This window comes from Ciconia boyciana, chromosome 2 (genome assembly GCF_034638445.1).
Source record: "Ciconia boyciana chromosome 2, ASM3463844v1, whole genome shotgun sequence".
Lineage (NCBI taxonomy): Eukaryota > Metazoa > Chordata > Aves > Ciconiiformes > Ciconiidae > Ciconia > Ciconia boyciana.
Genome location: NC_132935.1, coordinates 870149 through 885709, shown reverse-complemented (window position 1 = coordinate 885709; position 15561 = coordinate 870149). Strand labels below are relative to the sequence as shown.

The 15561-nt window shown below is 70.1% G+C and overlaps 1 protein-coding gene across 1 annotated transcript; it reads left to right on the top strand.

Annotated features, from left to right (window-relative positions):
* The first annotated feature begins 212 nt into the window (after positions 1–212).
* On the top strand, positions 213–8022 carry FBXL6 (F-box and leucine rich repeat protein 6). Its single transcript, XM_072855044.1, has 9 exons — positions 213–216; positions 644–735; positions 2013–2387; positions 2474–2632; positions 2711–2774; positions 4514–4624; positions 6442–6672; positions 7361–7592; positions 7678–8022. The coding sequence occupies exons 1-9, from the start codon at positions 213–215 to the stop codon at positions 7859–7861; spliced, it is 1452 nt and encodes a 483-aa protein (XP_072711145.1). The 3' UTR covers positions 7862–8022.
* Positions 8023–15561: the final 7539 nt, after the last annotated feature.

The window sequence follows — 15561 nt, the reverse complement described above, 5'->3', positions numbered from 1 at the left end:
CCATTGGCCGAGGCGGGCCCCCTCCGCGCGCGGGCTGCGCTGCCATTGGCCACGGCGCAGGGGAGGGGAAGGGAGGGAGGCTCCCCTGCCCCGCCCCCCTGTGCCGGCAGCGCGGCGCCGATTGGTGGAGGGAGGAGGGGAGGGGCGGGAGGCCCCGCCCACGCCGCGCCCCGCCGCGCTCCCCGGTTGGGCGTTGAGCGCTCGTGGCGGGAATGGGCAGAGGGGGCGGGGCTGACCACGCCCCTCCCCCGCGGGAAGGGGCGGGGCCACGGAAGTGGCGGGGAACGGGGGGGGCGGGGGAGGAACGGGGGGGGCTCAGCCCCATGGCCCTGCCCCATAGCCCTGCCCCATGGCACAGCCCCGTGGCACAGGGCCCTGCCCCACGGCATGGCCCCCAGCCCCATAGCACAGCCCCATAGCGCATCCCCCAGCCCCACAGCACAGCCCCCTGCCCCACAGCACGGCCCCCAGCGCCATAGCACAGCCCCATAGCGCATCCCCAGCCCCACAGCACAGCCCCCTGCCCCACAGCACGGCCCCATGGCACATCCCCTGCCCCACGGCATAGCCTCCAGCCCCACAGCACAGCCCCACAGCGCAGCCCCCAGCCCGAGCGGGGACACGGGGGGACACGGGGGGCCAGGGGACACGGGGGACGCGGCGCTGGCCCAGCCCCTCCCCGCCGCCGTTGCCCTGCCCCCGCCCCGCCCCTTCCAAGATGGCGGCGGGCGGCAGGTGAGCGGCGGGACCGGCCCTGCCCCCCCCGGTGCCCTCCCTCCCCCTCCCGTGTCCCCTCCCCCCGGTGCCCTCCCCTCCCCTCCCCCCGGTCCCTGCTGAGCGCGAGGCCTCCCCTCCCCCCCCGGCTCTGCCCCACAAGTGTGGGTCCGGCCGGGGGGCCCTGCCCCCAAGCAGGCCTGCGGGAATGCCCCCGGCCTGACCCACGGCCGGACCCACACCTGGACCCGCGGATGTGGGTCCGGCCCTGGGCACGGCTGTGGGTCCAGCTGTGGGTCCAGTTCAGGGCACAGCTGTGGGGCTGGCTGTGGGTCCGGTTGTGGGGCTGGCTGTGGGGCTGGTTCAGGGCACAGCTGTGGGGCTGGCCATGGGTCTGGCTGTGGGTCTAGTTTGGGGCACAGCCATGGGGCTGGCTGTGGGTCCAGCTGTGGGTCCAGCTGTGGGTCTGGCTGTGGGTCTGGTTTGGGGCACAGCCATGGGGCTGGCCGTGAGTCCAGTTGTGGGTCTGGCTTTGGCACAGCCATGGGTCTGGCCGTGGGTACGGTTGTGGGTCTGGCTTGGGGTGTAGCCATGGGGCTGGCCGTGGGTCCGGCTGTGGGGCTGGTTCAGAGCACGGCTGTGGGCACAGCCGTGGGGCTGGTTCTGGGCATGGCTGTGGGTCCGGCTGTGGGTCCAGCCAGGGGTCTGGCTTGGGACACAGCTGTGGGTCTGGCCGTGGGCCTGGCTCGGGGCACAGCCATGGGTCCGGCTGTGGGTCTGGCCGTGGGTCCGGCCGTGGGTCTGGCTTGGGGCATAGCCATGGGGCTGGCCATGGGTCCAGCCGTGGGCCTGGCTGTGGGTCTGGCTCGGGGCACAGCCATGGGTCCGGCCGTGGGTCTGGCCGTGGGCCTGGCTTGGGGCATAGCCATGGGGCTGGCCATGGGTCCAGCCGTGGGTCTGGCTGTGGGTCTGGCTCAGGGCACAGCCGTGGGTCCGGCCGTGGGTCTGGCCGTGGGTCTGGCTCAGGGCACAGCTGTGGGTCCAGCCGTGGGTCTGGCTCAGGGCACAGCCGTGGGTCCAGCCGTGGGTCCGGCCGTGGGTCTGGCTCAGGGCACAGCCGTGGGTCCAGCCGTGGGTCCGGCCGTGGGTCTGGCTCAGGGCACAGCCGTGGGTCCAGCCGTGGGTCCGGCCGTGGGTCTGGCTCAGGGCACAGCTGTGGGTCCGGCCGTGGGTCCGGCCGGGGCCCGACCCTGGTGCCGCCTCCCCAGCCCCCCAACCTCTCACCCCACCTCCCCCAGCCCCCTCCCTCCAGGCCCTGCCCCCCAAGTAGCAGCCATGGGCCAGCGGGACACCCCGAGCACCCCCGCTCCCCGCGCCCCACGGCCTGCCCCACGGCCCGCCCCACGCCGCCGCCGCCGCCGCCGCCGCCTCGCCGCCCCCGACTTCGTCCTGCACCGGACGACGGACGACGTCCTCCTCATCCTCCCCGCCGTGGGGCCGGGGGACCCCCGCCCCCGCCCCGCTGCCCCCCCGAGGAAGCGGAGGCGGGGGGAGGCGCCGGGGGCCGCCGTGGGGCCGCAGAGCGCGTGGGGCTCCCGCCTGCCCCCCGAGATCCTCGTCCGCATCTTCCAGGCCGCGGTGGAGCGGGAGGGGGCCGTCCCCTTCCTCTGCAGGTGGGTGCTGGGGCGCTTGGGGGGCTGCCCCACGGAGGCGGGCGCCCCACGGAGCCCCGCGCCCCACTCGTGTCCGTGTCCCCCAGGGCCGCCCGCGTCTGCCGGCTGTGGTACGGCGTCGCCGCCGACCCCCGGCTCTGGCGCAGGGTCTCGCTCGGGGGGTGCTGGGGGGAGCCGGCCCCCGGGCGCCCGCCCCACACCCAGCGGCGGGTGCTGGGCACCGTGCGCTGGCTGGTGGAGAGCAGGTGGGTGCTGGGGGACCCCGACCCCCACACCGGGACCCCCCGGGACCCCCCGGGACCCCCGGCCCCCCCCTGCGCCAGGTTCTCCCTCCTGCAGGAGTTCGTTCTCTGCGGCTGGAAGAGCCACGTGGGCTTCGTCCTGCAGGTGAGGCGGGGGCTGCCCCACGCTTGGGGGGCTGCCCCACACTTGGGGGGCTGCCCCACGCTTGGGGGGATGCCTCACGCTTGGGGGGCTGCACACTGCCTGGGGGGCTGCGTTCACCTGGGGGGCTGCCCCAAACCTGGGGGGTTGTCTCTCACTGGGGGCTGCCCCACACTTAGGGGCTGCCCCACGCTTGGGGGCTGCCCCACACTTGGGGGGATGCCTCACGCTTGGGGGGCTGCACACTGCCTGGGGGGCTGCGTTCACCTGGGGGCTGTCCTTCACCTGGGGGCTGCCCCACGCTTGGAGGGCTGCCCCACGCTTAGGGGGATGCCCCACACTTGGGGAGGGCTGCACACTGCCTGGGGGGGGCTGCGTTCACCTGGGGGGCTGCCCCACACCTGGGGGAGTTGTCTCTTACCGGGAGGCTGCCCCACACTTAGGGGGCTGCCCCACACCTGGGGGGCTGCCCCCCACAGTGCCCAGGGCTCAGGGTGGGGGTTGTTCGTCCCCGGGTGCTGGCTGGGCCCCATCCCCCTCCTGCACCCTGGGGACCCCCTCCCCCCGGGGCCCCTCCCCCACCTCCTGCCCCCAGGACCCTCCCCCCCCCAGGCCCCCTCCCATCTCTGGCACCCCGGGGACCCCCTCTCCTCCCAGGGCCCCCACTCCCGGGCCCCCCGCACCCTGGGGACCCCCACCTTAGGGACCCCGCACCCCGGGGCCTCCCCCGGGCCCCCACCCAGCCCCTCCCCGCTCCCAGGGCCCCCCCCCCGCACCCCGGGGCCTCCCCCCGGGCCCCCACCCAGCCCCTCCCCGCAGGCGCTGGGGGCCCTGCCCCTCCTGGCCTCCCTGGCCCTGCGCGCCTGCGGGGGTCCCGGCGCAGCCCCTGGCCCGGCTCCCCCGCTGCCCCCGCCTGCGCCGCCTGGAGCTGCGCCACTGCCGGGTGGGCACCGCCCGCGGGGGCACGGGGAGGGGGCGGGCCACCCGGGGGGCGGGGACACGGGGGCGGGGACACCCGGGGGGGGCACGGACACCCGGGGGGCGGGGACACGGACACTCGGGAGGGGGCAGGGCCACCCGGGGGGCAGGGACACGGGGGGGGCACAGGCAGGCGTGGGAGGGACACTGTGGGGGGGGTCGTGGGGCACGGACACCTGTGGGGGGACACGGACACCCGGGGGGCAGGGACACCCGGGGGGCAGGGACACGGGGGGGACACGGACACCCGTGGGGGGACATGGACACGCGGGGAGGGGGGGCATGGATACCCTTGGGGGCAGGGAAGCGGGGGTGGGGGGCACAGGCAGGCGCGGGAGGGACACTGGGGGGGTTCGTGGGACACGGACACCCGTGGGGGCATGGATACCCGGGGTGGGGGGGGCATGGAAACCTGTGGGGAGGGGGACACGGACACCCGTGGGGGGCACAGACACGCGGGGGCGGGAGGTGCCATGGACACCGGGGGGGGGGGCAACCCCGGGGGACACGGACAGCCGGGGGCGGGACACCCTATGGGGGTCCCAGTCACCCCGTGGGGGGGGTCACGCGTGGGGGGTCACGCGTGGGGTGCGCAGGTGGAGGCGGCGGCCGTGGTGGGGTTCCTGGAGGCCGCCGGCCCCCGGCTGCAGCAGCTGCACCTGAGCTGCGGCCCCGCCTGGGGCCCGTCCTGGCCGCGCTGGCGGTGAGCGGGGACCCCGCGGGGGAGGGCGGGGGGCGGGGGGCTCAGACCCTGCCCCCCCCAGAGCGGGCGCTGCCCCGAGCTGCGGCTGCTGGAGCTGGACACGGCCCTGGGGGCAGCGGCCCCCCTGCCCCTGCCCATCGAGCGGCTGCAGGCAGCCTGCCCGCACCTCCAGGTACCCCCCAAACACCCCCCCAAACACCCCCCACCCCTGCCCGCACCTCCAGGTACCCCCAAACACCCCCCAAACACCCCCCACCCCTGCCCGCACCTCCAGGTACCCCCAAACACCCCCCCAAACACCCCCCACCCCTGCCCGCACCTCCAGGTACCCCCAAACACCCCCCCTGCCCGCACCTCCAGGTACCCCCCAAACACCCCCCCTGCCCGCACCTCCAGGTACCCCCCAAACACCCCCCAAACACCCCCCACCCCTGCCCGCACCTCCAGGTACCCCCCAAACACCCCCCAAACACCCCCCGCCCGCACCTCCAGGTACCCCCCAATAAATACCCCGCACCCGCAGCACCCCAGGACCCCCGCCCCCCCGGGTGCCCCCCCCCAATACCCCTGCCTGCCCCCCAGGTCCCCCTGCCCCCGGGTACCCCTGCCCCCCTGATCTCCCTGCCCCCCATCCCCCCCCCCCAGTATGCTCCTACTCCTCTATATACCCTCCCTATAGGCCTCCTCAGATACCCCCCATATATCCCCCCTTTCACCCCCCATATATCCCACCCCATACACCTGGCCTATATATCCCTGCCCCCTATATACCCCCATATACCCCCTTATGCCCCCACCCCTATATACCCCCATATACCCCCTTATACCCCCACCCCCTATATACCCCATATACCCCCTTATACCCCCACCCCTATATACCCCCCATATACCCCCACCCCTATATACCCCCCATATACCCCCGTATACCCCCGCCCCTATATACCCCCATATACCCCCTATACCCCCACCCCTATATACCCCCATATACCCCCGTATACCCCCGCCCCCTATATACCCCCCATATACTCCCCCTACATACCCTTCTATATACTCCTCTTATACCCCCTATATACCCCCACCCCCTATATACCCCCATATATCCCCCTTATATCCCCATCCCCCACATACCCCCCACTATATACCCCCACATACCCCCCATATACCCCCTATATACCTCCTATACCCCCACCCCACTTATACCCCCTATATACTGCTCTATACCCACCCATACCTTCCTTTATACCCTCCTATATACCCCCTATATCCCCCCTTATACCCCCACCCCCTTATAACCCCTATATGTCCCCCTTATACCCCCTTTATACCCCCACCCCCTATATTCCCCCTATATACGCCCCCACTATATACTGCCCCATACCCCCCATGTACACCCTTATATACCCCTATACGCCTCCTTATACCCCCACCCCCCATACCCCTATATACGCCCTATATATCCCCCTATACCCCCTTATACCCCCACCCTCCCATACCCCCTATATACGCCCTATATACCCCTATATATCCCCCTTATACCCCCACCCCCCATACCCCTATATACCCCTATATATCCCCCTACACCCCCTATACCCTCCTTATACCCCCACCCCCTATATACCCCCTATATACCCCTATATATCCTCCTACACCCCCTATACCCTCCTTATACCCCCACCCCCTATACCCCTATATACCCCCTATACCCCCTTATACCCCCACCCCCTATACCCCTATATACCCCCTATATATCCCCCTACACCCCCTATACCCTCCTTATACCCCACCCCCCTATATACCCCCTATATACCCCCTATACCCCTTATATCCCACCCCCTATACCCCTATATACCCCTATATATCCCCTACACCCCCTATACCCCCTATATACCCCCTATACCCTCCTTATACCCCCACCCCCTATACCCCTATATACCCCCTATACCCCTTATACCCCACCCCCTATACCCCCCATACCCCCTGTACCCCCAGGTCCTGCGGCTGCTGAACCTGAGCTGGGCCCCGCGGCCGGGCCCCCCGCCGCCCCCCGGGCCCCCGGCTTCCCCGGCCTGCGGGAGCTGAGCCTGGCCGGCCCCGGCGGCCCCGGCCTGGGGGACCAGGCCCTGCGGCGCCTGCTGGCCGCCTCCGCCCGCCTGCGCCTGCTCGACCTGCGCGGCTGCGCCCGCGTCACCCCCGGGGCGCGGCTGGGGCTGCCCTGCGCCGGTGGGCGCCCGCGCGGGGCGGAGGGGCGGCCGCGCCCCGGGCGGGCCGCGGGGGCCGGGCCGCGGGGGCCGTGTTGGCCGGGCCGGGCCACGTTGGCCGTGTTGGCCGGGCCAGGTTGGCCGTCTTGGCTATGCCATGCCTTGATGGCCGTGCCGCGTTGGCCGCGTTGGCCGTGTTGGCCATGCCGTGCCACGATGGCCGTGCCACGCCGTGCCGCGTTGGCCGTGTTGGTCATGCTGTGCCTTGATGGCCGTGCCACGTTGGCCGCAGTGGCCGTGTTGGCCGTGCCGTGCCATGATGGCCGTGCCACGTTGGCCGTGCCATGCTATGCCATGTTGGCCGTGTTGGCCATGCCATGCCGTGCCATGATGGGCCACGCCGTGTCGGCAGTGCTGTGCCATGCTGGCCATGCCATGCCGCGATGGGCCACGGCACGTTGGCCCTGCCACGTTGGCGATGCCATGCCATGCTGGGCCGTGTTGACCATGTCATGCTTTGCCGTGCCGTGCCACGGTGGCCATGCCACATTGGCCGTGCTGTGCCGTGCTGGCCGTGCCGTGCCGTGCCGTGCCACGTTGGCCGTGCCATGGCGGCCATGCCACCTTGGCCGCGCCATGCCGGGCCACGCCACGTTAGCTGCGCCGTGCCGTATTGGCCGCGCCGTGCCAACCGCCGTCTCCGCCGGCAGATCTGGAGCAGCTGTACCTGGGGCTGCCCTGCGGCACGGAGCAGCTCCCCCGGCTCACCGAGGGCAGCGCCAGGCTGGCGTGGAAATGGCGCCGGAGCCTGCGGGAGCTGGACCTGGCCGGGCGCAGCTTCGGGGAGCATGACCTGGCGCGGGCGATGGCCGCCTTCGGCCCCGGCTCCCCGCTGCGCTCCCTCAACCTGGCCGGCACCAAAATCACCGCCGAAGCCCTCGGGTGAGGATCCGGCCGGGCTCGGCGAGGGGGCGGGTGGGCTCGGGGACGCCGCCGTCCCCCGCGGGCTGACGCGTTGTCCCCCCAGCGCCCTGCTGCCCGCCTGCCCGCAGCTGGCCTACCTCGACCTCTCCTCGTGCCGCCGCCTGCCCCGCGGCACCAAGAGAGCCCACCGCGGTCGCCGCGACGTGCGCCGCTGCCTGCGGCTCCTGGCCGGCCAGCCCCCCGACGAGGAGTCCCCCGAGGAGCCCCAGGACGGGCCCCCGCCGTAGCGGGGGGACCCCCGCCCCGCCCCGCCCCGCGTTCGGGGGTCCCGCGTGGCGCCGGAGCTGCAATAAAGGGCTGGGGTCAGTGGTGCCGCTGCCCGACCGGGGCGCCCGGCGCCTGGCACCCAGCAGGGGGGCGGCACCCAGTGCTCCCAGCGTGCCCAGTGCTTCCAGTGCGCCCAGTGCTCCCGGTGCGCCCAGTGCTTCCAGTGCGCCCAGTGTGCCCGGTGTGCCCAGTGCTCCCAGCACCCGAGCTACTGCGCCCGGTGCTCCCACTGCGCCCAGCACCCATCCCAGTGCTCCCGGTGTGCCCAGTGCGCCCAGTGTGCCCAGTGCTCCCAGCACCTGAGCTACTGCGCCCAGTGCGCCCAGTGCTCCCAGTGCTCCCAATGCTCCCAGTGCACCCGGTGCTCCCAGTGCTCCCAGCACCCATCCCAGTGCTCCCAGCACCTGAGCCGCTGCGCCCAGTGTGCCCAATGCTCCCAGCACCTGAGCTACTGCGCCCAGTGCGCCCAGTGCTCCCAGTGCTCCCAATGCTCCCAGTGCACCCGGTGCTCCCAGTGCTCCCAGCACCCATCCCAGTGCTCCCAGCACCTGAGCCGCTGCGCCCAGTGCGCCCAGTGCTCCCAGCACCCATCCCGGTGCTCCCAGTGCTGCCAGCACACATCCCAGTGCGCCCAGTGCTCCCAGTGCACCCGAGCTGCTGCACCCAGTGTGCCCAGTGCTCCCGGTGCTCCCAGTGCACCTGGTGCTCCCAGTGCGCCCAGTGCTGCCAGCACCCATCCCGGTGCTCCCAGCACCCAAGCCGCTGTGCCCAGTGCTCCCAGTGCTGCCAGCGCTCCCAGTGCTGCCAGCACCCATCCCAGTGCTCCCAGCACCCATCCCATTGCACCCAGTGCGCCCAGCACCCATCCCAGCGTTCCCAGCACCCATCCCAGTGCTCCCAGCACCCATCCCAGTGCTTCTAGTGTGCCCAGTGTGCCCAGCACCCGTCCCAGCCTTCCCAGCACCCATCCCAGTGCTCCCAGTGCTTCCAGTGTGCCCAGTGCGCCCAGCACCCATCCCAGTGCTCCCGGTGCTCCCAGTGTGCCCAGTGCTTCCAGTGCACCCGGTGCGCCCAGTGCTTACGGTGCTCCCAGTGCGCCCAGTGCTCCCGGTGCTCCCAGTGTGCCCAGTGCTCCCAGTGTGCCTGCTGCTCCCAGTGTGCCCGGTGCGCCCAGTGTGCCCAGTGCTCCCAGTGCGCCTGCTGCTTCCAGTGTCCCTGGTGAGCCCAGTGCGCCCAGTGCTCCCAGCACCCCCAGCACCCATCCCAGTGCTCCCAGTGCTCCCAGAACCCATCCCAGTGCTCCCAGTGCTCCCAGCACCCGAGCTGCTGCTCCCAGTGCGCCCAGTGTTCCCAGTGCTCCCAGCACCCATCCCAGTGCTCCCAGTGCGCCCAGTGCTCCCAGCACCCGAGCTGCTGTGCCCAGTGCTCCCAGTGTGCCCAGTGCACCCGGTGCTCTCAGTGCGCCCAGTGCTCCCGGTGCGTCTGGTGCTCCCGGTGCTCCCAGTGCTCCCAGTGCACCCAGTGCACCTGGTGCTCCCAATGCTCCCAGTGCTCCTGGTGTGCCCAGTGTTCCCAGCCCCCGAGCTACTGCACCCACTGTGCCCAGTGCTCCCGGTGCACCCAGTGCTGCCGGTGCTCCCGGTGCTCCCAGTGCACCCGGTGCTCCCGGTGCGCCCAGTGCTCCCAGTGTGCCCAGTGCTCCCAGTGCTCCCAGCACCCATTCTGGTGCTCCCAGTGCTCCCACTGCGCCCAGTGCTCCCGGTGCACCCAGTGCTCCCAGTGCGTCCGGTGCTCCCAGTGCGCCCAGTGCACCTGGTGCTCCCAATGCTCCCAGTGCGCCCAGTGCTCCCATTGCTGCCAGCACCCATCCCGGTGCTGCCAGTGCTCCCAGTGCGCCCAGAGCTCCCAGTGTGCCCGGTGCTCCCAGTGCGCCCGGTGCTCCCAGTGTGCCCGGTGCACCCAGTGTGCCCAGGTCTCCCAGTGCTCCCAGCACCTGAGCTACTGCACCCAGTGCGCCCAGTGCTCCCGGTGCTCCTGGTGCGCCCGGTGCTCCCAGTGATCCCAGTGCGCCCGGTGCTCCCAGTGTTCCCAGTGCGCCCAGTGCTCCCAGTGTGCCCAGTGCTGCCAGTGCGCCCGGTGCGCCCAGTGCTCCCAGTGGTGCCAGCACCCATCCCGGTGCTCCCAGTGCTCCCAGTGCGCCTGGTGCGCCCAGTGCTCCCAGTGTGCCCAGTGCTCCCAGTGCTGCCAGCACCCATCCCAGTGCTCCCAGTCCTCCCAGTGCGCCCAGTGTTCCCATGGCACCCAGTGCCCCCAGTGCTCCCAGCACCCATCCCAGTGCTTCCGGTGCTCCTGGTGCTCCCAGTGCACCCAGTGCTCCCAGTGTGCCTGGTGCTCCCAGTGTGCCCAGTGCTTCCATTGCGCCCAGTGCACCCGGTGCTCCCAGTGCGCCTGGTGCGCCCAGTGCTCCCAGTGTGTCCAGTGCTCCCAGTGCTCCCAGTGCTCCCAGTGCCCCCAGTGCTCCCAGCACCCATCCCAGTGCTCCCAGTGTGCCTGGTGCTCCCAGTGCTCCCAGCACCCATCCCAGTGTTCCCAGCCCTCCCAGTGCTCCCAGTGCTCCCAGCACTCCCCCCCCCGCTGCAGTGGTGCACAGGGGCCCCTGGGGGGAGGGGCCGGCGGTGGGGGCGGGGCCAGGGGCTCATTGTGGGCGGGGCTTTGACGGACTGCCCCTCCCCCCCAGCTGCGGCCCCGCCCCCCGGGACCACATGGGGGAGGGGGCCGCGTGTCGCGTACCCCGTGTCGCGGGGGTGGGGGTGGGGGTGTCGCGCTGGCAGCAGCCCCGTATTTGCATATTAATGAGCCCTAATGAGGGGCCCCGCCCCCCGCCAGGAGCCCACCCGGCCCAGCTCATTAAGGTGCTGATTAGCCCCGCCCCCCGGAACCCCCCGCCCCTCCCCCCCCGGGGCCAGGCCGGGGGGGATGCGGGTGGCCACGGGCGACCCCGGCACCCGCCGGGGCAAGCGCTGGGCGGGAGGGCAAGCTCAGCAGCCGTGGGCAACCTCAGAGCCCGATGGGGCAACCTCAGCAGCCGTGGGCAACCTCAGTGCTTGGAGGGGCAACCTCAGCACCCGGCTGGGCAACCTCAACAGCCGTGGGCAACCTCAGCACCCTATGGCCAACCTCAGTGCTTGGAGGGGCAACCTCAGCACCTATGGGGCAACCTCAGCACCCGGCTGGGCAAGCTCAGCACCCCATGAGGCACCTACAGTGCTTGTGGGGGCAACCTCAGCACCCATGGGCAACCTCAGCACCCATTGGGCAACGTCAGTGCTTGGAGGAGGAGCCTCAGCACGCAGTGGGGCAACCTCAGCACCCGGATGGGCAACCTCAACACCCAGTTGGGCAACCTCAAAACACCATGGGGCACCTTCAGTGTTTCTGGGGGCAACCTCAGCACCCATGGGCAACCTCAGCACCCTGTTGGGCAAGCTCAGCACTCCATGGGGCAACCTCAGTGCTTGGAGGGGCAACCTCAGCACCTGGCTGGGCAACCTCAACAGCTGTGGGCAACCTCAGCACCCTGTGGGCAACCTCAGTGCTTGGAGGGGCAACCTCAGCACCCGTCTGGGCAACCTCAGTGCTTGGAGGGGCAACCTCAACAGCCGTGGGCAACCTCAGTGCTTGGAGGGGCAACCTCAGCACCCATGGGGCAACCTCAGCACTCAGCTGGGCAAGCTCAGCACCCCATGAGGCACCTGCAGTGCTTGTGGGGGCAACCCCAGCACTCAATTGGGCAACCTCAGCACCCATTGGGCAACCTCAGTGCTTGGAGGGTCAGCCTCAGCACGCAGTGGGGCAACCTCAGCACCCGGATGGGCAACCTCAAAACACCATGGGGCACCTTCAGTGCTTGTGGGGGCAACCTCAGCACCCATGGGCAACCTCAACAGCCTGTTGGGCAAGCTCAGCACCCTATGGGCAACCTCAGTGCTTGGAGGGGCAACCTCAGCACCCAGGGGGCAACCTCAGCACCCTGTTGGGCAAGCTCAGCACTCCATGGGGCAACCTCAGTGCTTGGAGGGGCAACCTCAGCACCTGGTTGGGCAACCTCAACACTCCATGAGGCACCTTCAGTCCTTGTTGGGCAACCCCAGCACCCAGTGGGGCAACCTCAGCTCCCTATGGGCAACCCCAGCACCCAGTGGGGCAACCTCAGCTCCCTATGGGCAACCTCAGCACCTGGCTGGGCAACCTCAGCTCCCTATGGGCAACCCCAGCACCTGGTTGGGCAACCTCAGCTCTCTGTGGGCAACCTCAGCACCCAGGGGGCAACCTCAGCTCCCTATGGGCAACCTCAGCACCTGGCTGGGCAACCTCAGCTCCCTATGGGCAACCCCAGCACCTGGTTGGGCAACCTCAGCTCTCTGTGGGCAACCTCAGCACCCAGTGGGGCAACCTCAGCTCCCTATGGGCAACCCCAGCACCCAGTGGGGCAACCTCAGCTCCCTATGGGCAACCTCAGCACCTGGCTGGGCAACCTCAGCTCCCTATGGGCAACCCCAGCACCTGGTTGGGCAACCTCAGCTCTCTGTGGGCAACCTCAGCACCCAGTGGGGCAACCTCAGCTCCCTATGGGCAACCTCAGCACCTGGCTGGGCAACCTCAGCTCTCTGTGGGCAACCCCAGCACCCAGTGGGGCAACCTCAGCTCCCTGTGGGCAACCTCAGCACCCAGGGGGCAACCTCAGCTCTCTGTGGGCAACCTCAGCACCTGGCTGGGCAACCTCAGCTCCCTATGGGCAACCTCAGCACCCAGGGGGCAACCTCAGCTCTCTGTGGGCAACCTCAGCACCTGGCTGGGCAACCTCAGCTCCCTATGGGCAACCTCAGCACCTGGCTGGGCAACCTCAGCTCCCTATGGGCAACCCCAGCACCTGGTTGGGCAACCTCAGCTCTCTGTGGGCAACCTCAGCACCCAGTGGGGCAACCTCAGCTCCCTATGGGCAACCTCAGCACCCAGGGGGCAACCTCAGCGCTTGGAGGGGCAACCCCAGCCCCGCCGGGGCAGGCAACGAGATGCTAATGAGATGCTAATGAGATGCTGATTATATGCTAATGAGGCACCGTGCTTGCCCCCATTGTCGGGGAGGTGGGGGAGGGGCCGGCAGCCCCCGGGGGGGGGGGAGGGGCTCAGCCGGGGGTGCGCGTGTCGGTGCGTGTGTGCACACGCGTGTGCGTGCGTGTGTCGGCGTGTGCACACGCGTGTGTCGTCATCGACGGTGCACACAGGCGTGTGCGTGTCTGAGTCCCTGTGCACACGCGTGTGAGGCTGTGTGTGCCTGCGTGTGCGTGTGCACGCACACGCGTGTTGTCGTGTGTGTCTGCGTCTCTGTGCGCACGCGCGTGTGAGGCTGCGTGTCTGTGTGTGTCTGTGCACACGCGTGTGCCTGTCTGTGGGTGCCTGCCCACGCGTGTGTCTGCGTGGGTGTCTGCATGCACACGTGTGTGAGGCTGCGTGTGCAGGAGCGGCTGCGTGTGTGCACACGCGTGCGTCTGCGTGTGTGCGCGTCTGTGTGTGCACACGTGTGTGCCTGCAAGTCTGTGTGCACACGCGTGTGAAGCTGCGTGTCTGTGTGCGTGTGCACGCACATGTATGTGTCAGCGTGTGTGTGTGCGCCTGTGCGTACACACGCGTGTGAGCCGGCATGTGTCTGTGTGTGTGCGTGTGTGCACACGCGTGTCTCTGTGGGTCTGCCCACGTGTGTGTCTGCGTGTGTCTGCATGCACACGCGTGTGTCTGCGTGGCTGTCTGTGTGCCCACGCGTGTGTCTGCGTGTGCCTGCACACGTGTGTGCGCGCACACGTCTGCAGTGTGTGTGGGCATGCACATGCGTGTGTCTGCGTGTCGTTGTGTGTGCATGCACGTGTGTTCGTGCACATGTGTGTGTCTGCGTGTGCAACTGTGTGTGCCTGCAGACGGGTGTGTCTGCGTGTGCGTGCGCGCACGCGTGTGTGCCTGCGTGTGCGCACACGCGTGTCTCTGTGCGTGCAAGACTGTGTCTGCCTGTGTGCACGCACACGCGTGTGGCTGCGCGTGCGTCTGCGTGGGTGTCTGCACACGCGTGTGAGGCTGAGTGTGCAGGGGGCGCCTGGTGCATGCACACGCGTGTGTCTGCGTGCGTGCGCATGTCTGCGTGTGCACGCACGTGTGTCCACGTGCGAGTGTCCACGTGTGTGTGTGCGTGTGCACACGTGTGTGTCTGCATGTGCGCCTGTGTGTCTGTGCATGCACATGCGTGTGTCAGCATGTGTCTGTGCGTGCACGCGTCGTCTGCGTGTGTCTGCCTGTGTGCACGCGCGCGTGTCAGTCTGCGTGTGCGCCCCTCTGTGTGTGCGTGCACACGCGTGGCTCTGCACGAGCCTGTGTGTATGCACGTGTGTGAGTCTGCACCTGCACACGTGTGCGTCTGCGTGCGTGTGCACACGCGTGTGAGGCCGCGTGCGCCTGTGCGTGCGTGCACACGCGCGTGTCGCCATGTATGTGCACGCACGCGTGGGTGCGCGAGCCCGTGTGCGCCTGCGTGTGCCCGCAGGCGTGTGTCTGTCCACGCACACGCGTGTGTCTGCAAGTCTCTGCGCGCACACGGGTCTGCGCCCCCACGCGCACACGTCTTCACGCACGCGTGCATCCGCTTCCACGCATGTCTGCTGGTTCACACGCGTGTACGCGCGTGCACGCGTCTGCGCCCGCTTGCCCAGCTCCTGCCCGCGCCTCTGCCCGTGGGCCGGGGGCGGAGGGTTCACGCGTGCGCAGCGGGCTGGTGGGTGCGTGTCTGCGCACACGCGTGTGCACGGGGCGGGGGTGAAGATCCCGGCCCTGTGCGTGCACTCGCACACGCGCCCCCGCGCGCTGAACCCCCGCTGGCCCAGCCGGGCCCACGCAGCCCTGAGCACGTGCGTGGGGGCGTGCTCGTGGGGGCACACGCCTGTGCACGCGCAGGCGCCCGTGTGCGTTCCCACGTTCCCACGCACGGACACGCGCTCGCACGCACAGAGCAGCTCTGGGCGCGCTCAGGCCCTGCCCAGCACCAACCAGCGCGGACCCGCGGGGGGGAACCCCAAAAACATCCCCACCCCCACCCCACCCCACCCCACCCCATCCCCCCCCATCCCCACCCCCACCCCACCCCACCCCATCCCCTCCCACCCCACCCCATCCCACCCCATCCCCACCCCACCCCACCCTTCCCCACCCCACCCCATCCCACCCCACCCCATCCCACCCCTCCCCACCCCCACCCCACCCCACCCCATCCCCACCCCACCCCCTCCCCATCCCCCCATCCCCACCCCTCCCCTCCCCATCCCCACCCCACCCCATCCCATCCCACCCCACCCCACCCCATCCCATCCCACCCCATCCCCATCCCACCCCACCCCACCCCCACCCCCACCCCTCCCCACCCCATCCCATCCCACCCCACCCCATCCCACCCCACCCCATCCCCACCCCCACCCCTCCCCACCCCCTCCCCACCCCTCCCCACCCCACCCCACCCCATCCCCCATCCCCATCCCCCCCTCCCCACCCATCCCCACCCCATCCCATCCCATCCCATCCCCACCCCATCCCCACCCCACCCCACCCCATCCCACCCCATCCC

What these genes read in the sequence shown, in the direction of transcription:
- FBXL6 (XM_072855044.1), top strand. An exon ending in GCCGTCCCCTTCCTCTGCAG is followed by an intron (nt 2,388 to 2,473) that starts GTGGGTGCTGGG and finishes CGTGTCCCCCAG; the next exon opens with GGCCGCCCGCGTCTGCCGGC. An exon ending in CAGCCTGCCCGCACCTCCAG is followed by an intron (nt 4,625 to 6,441) that starts GTACCCCCCAAA and finishes CTGTACCCCCAG; the next exon opens with GTCCTGCGGCTGCTGAACCT.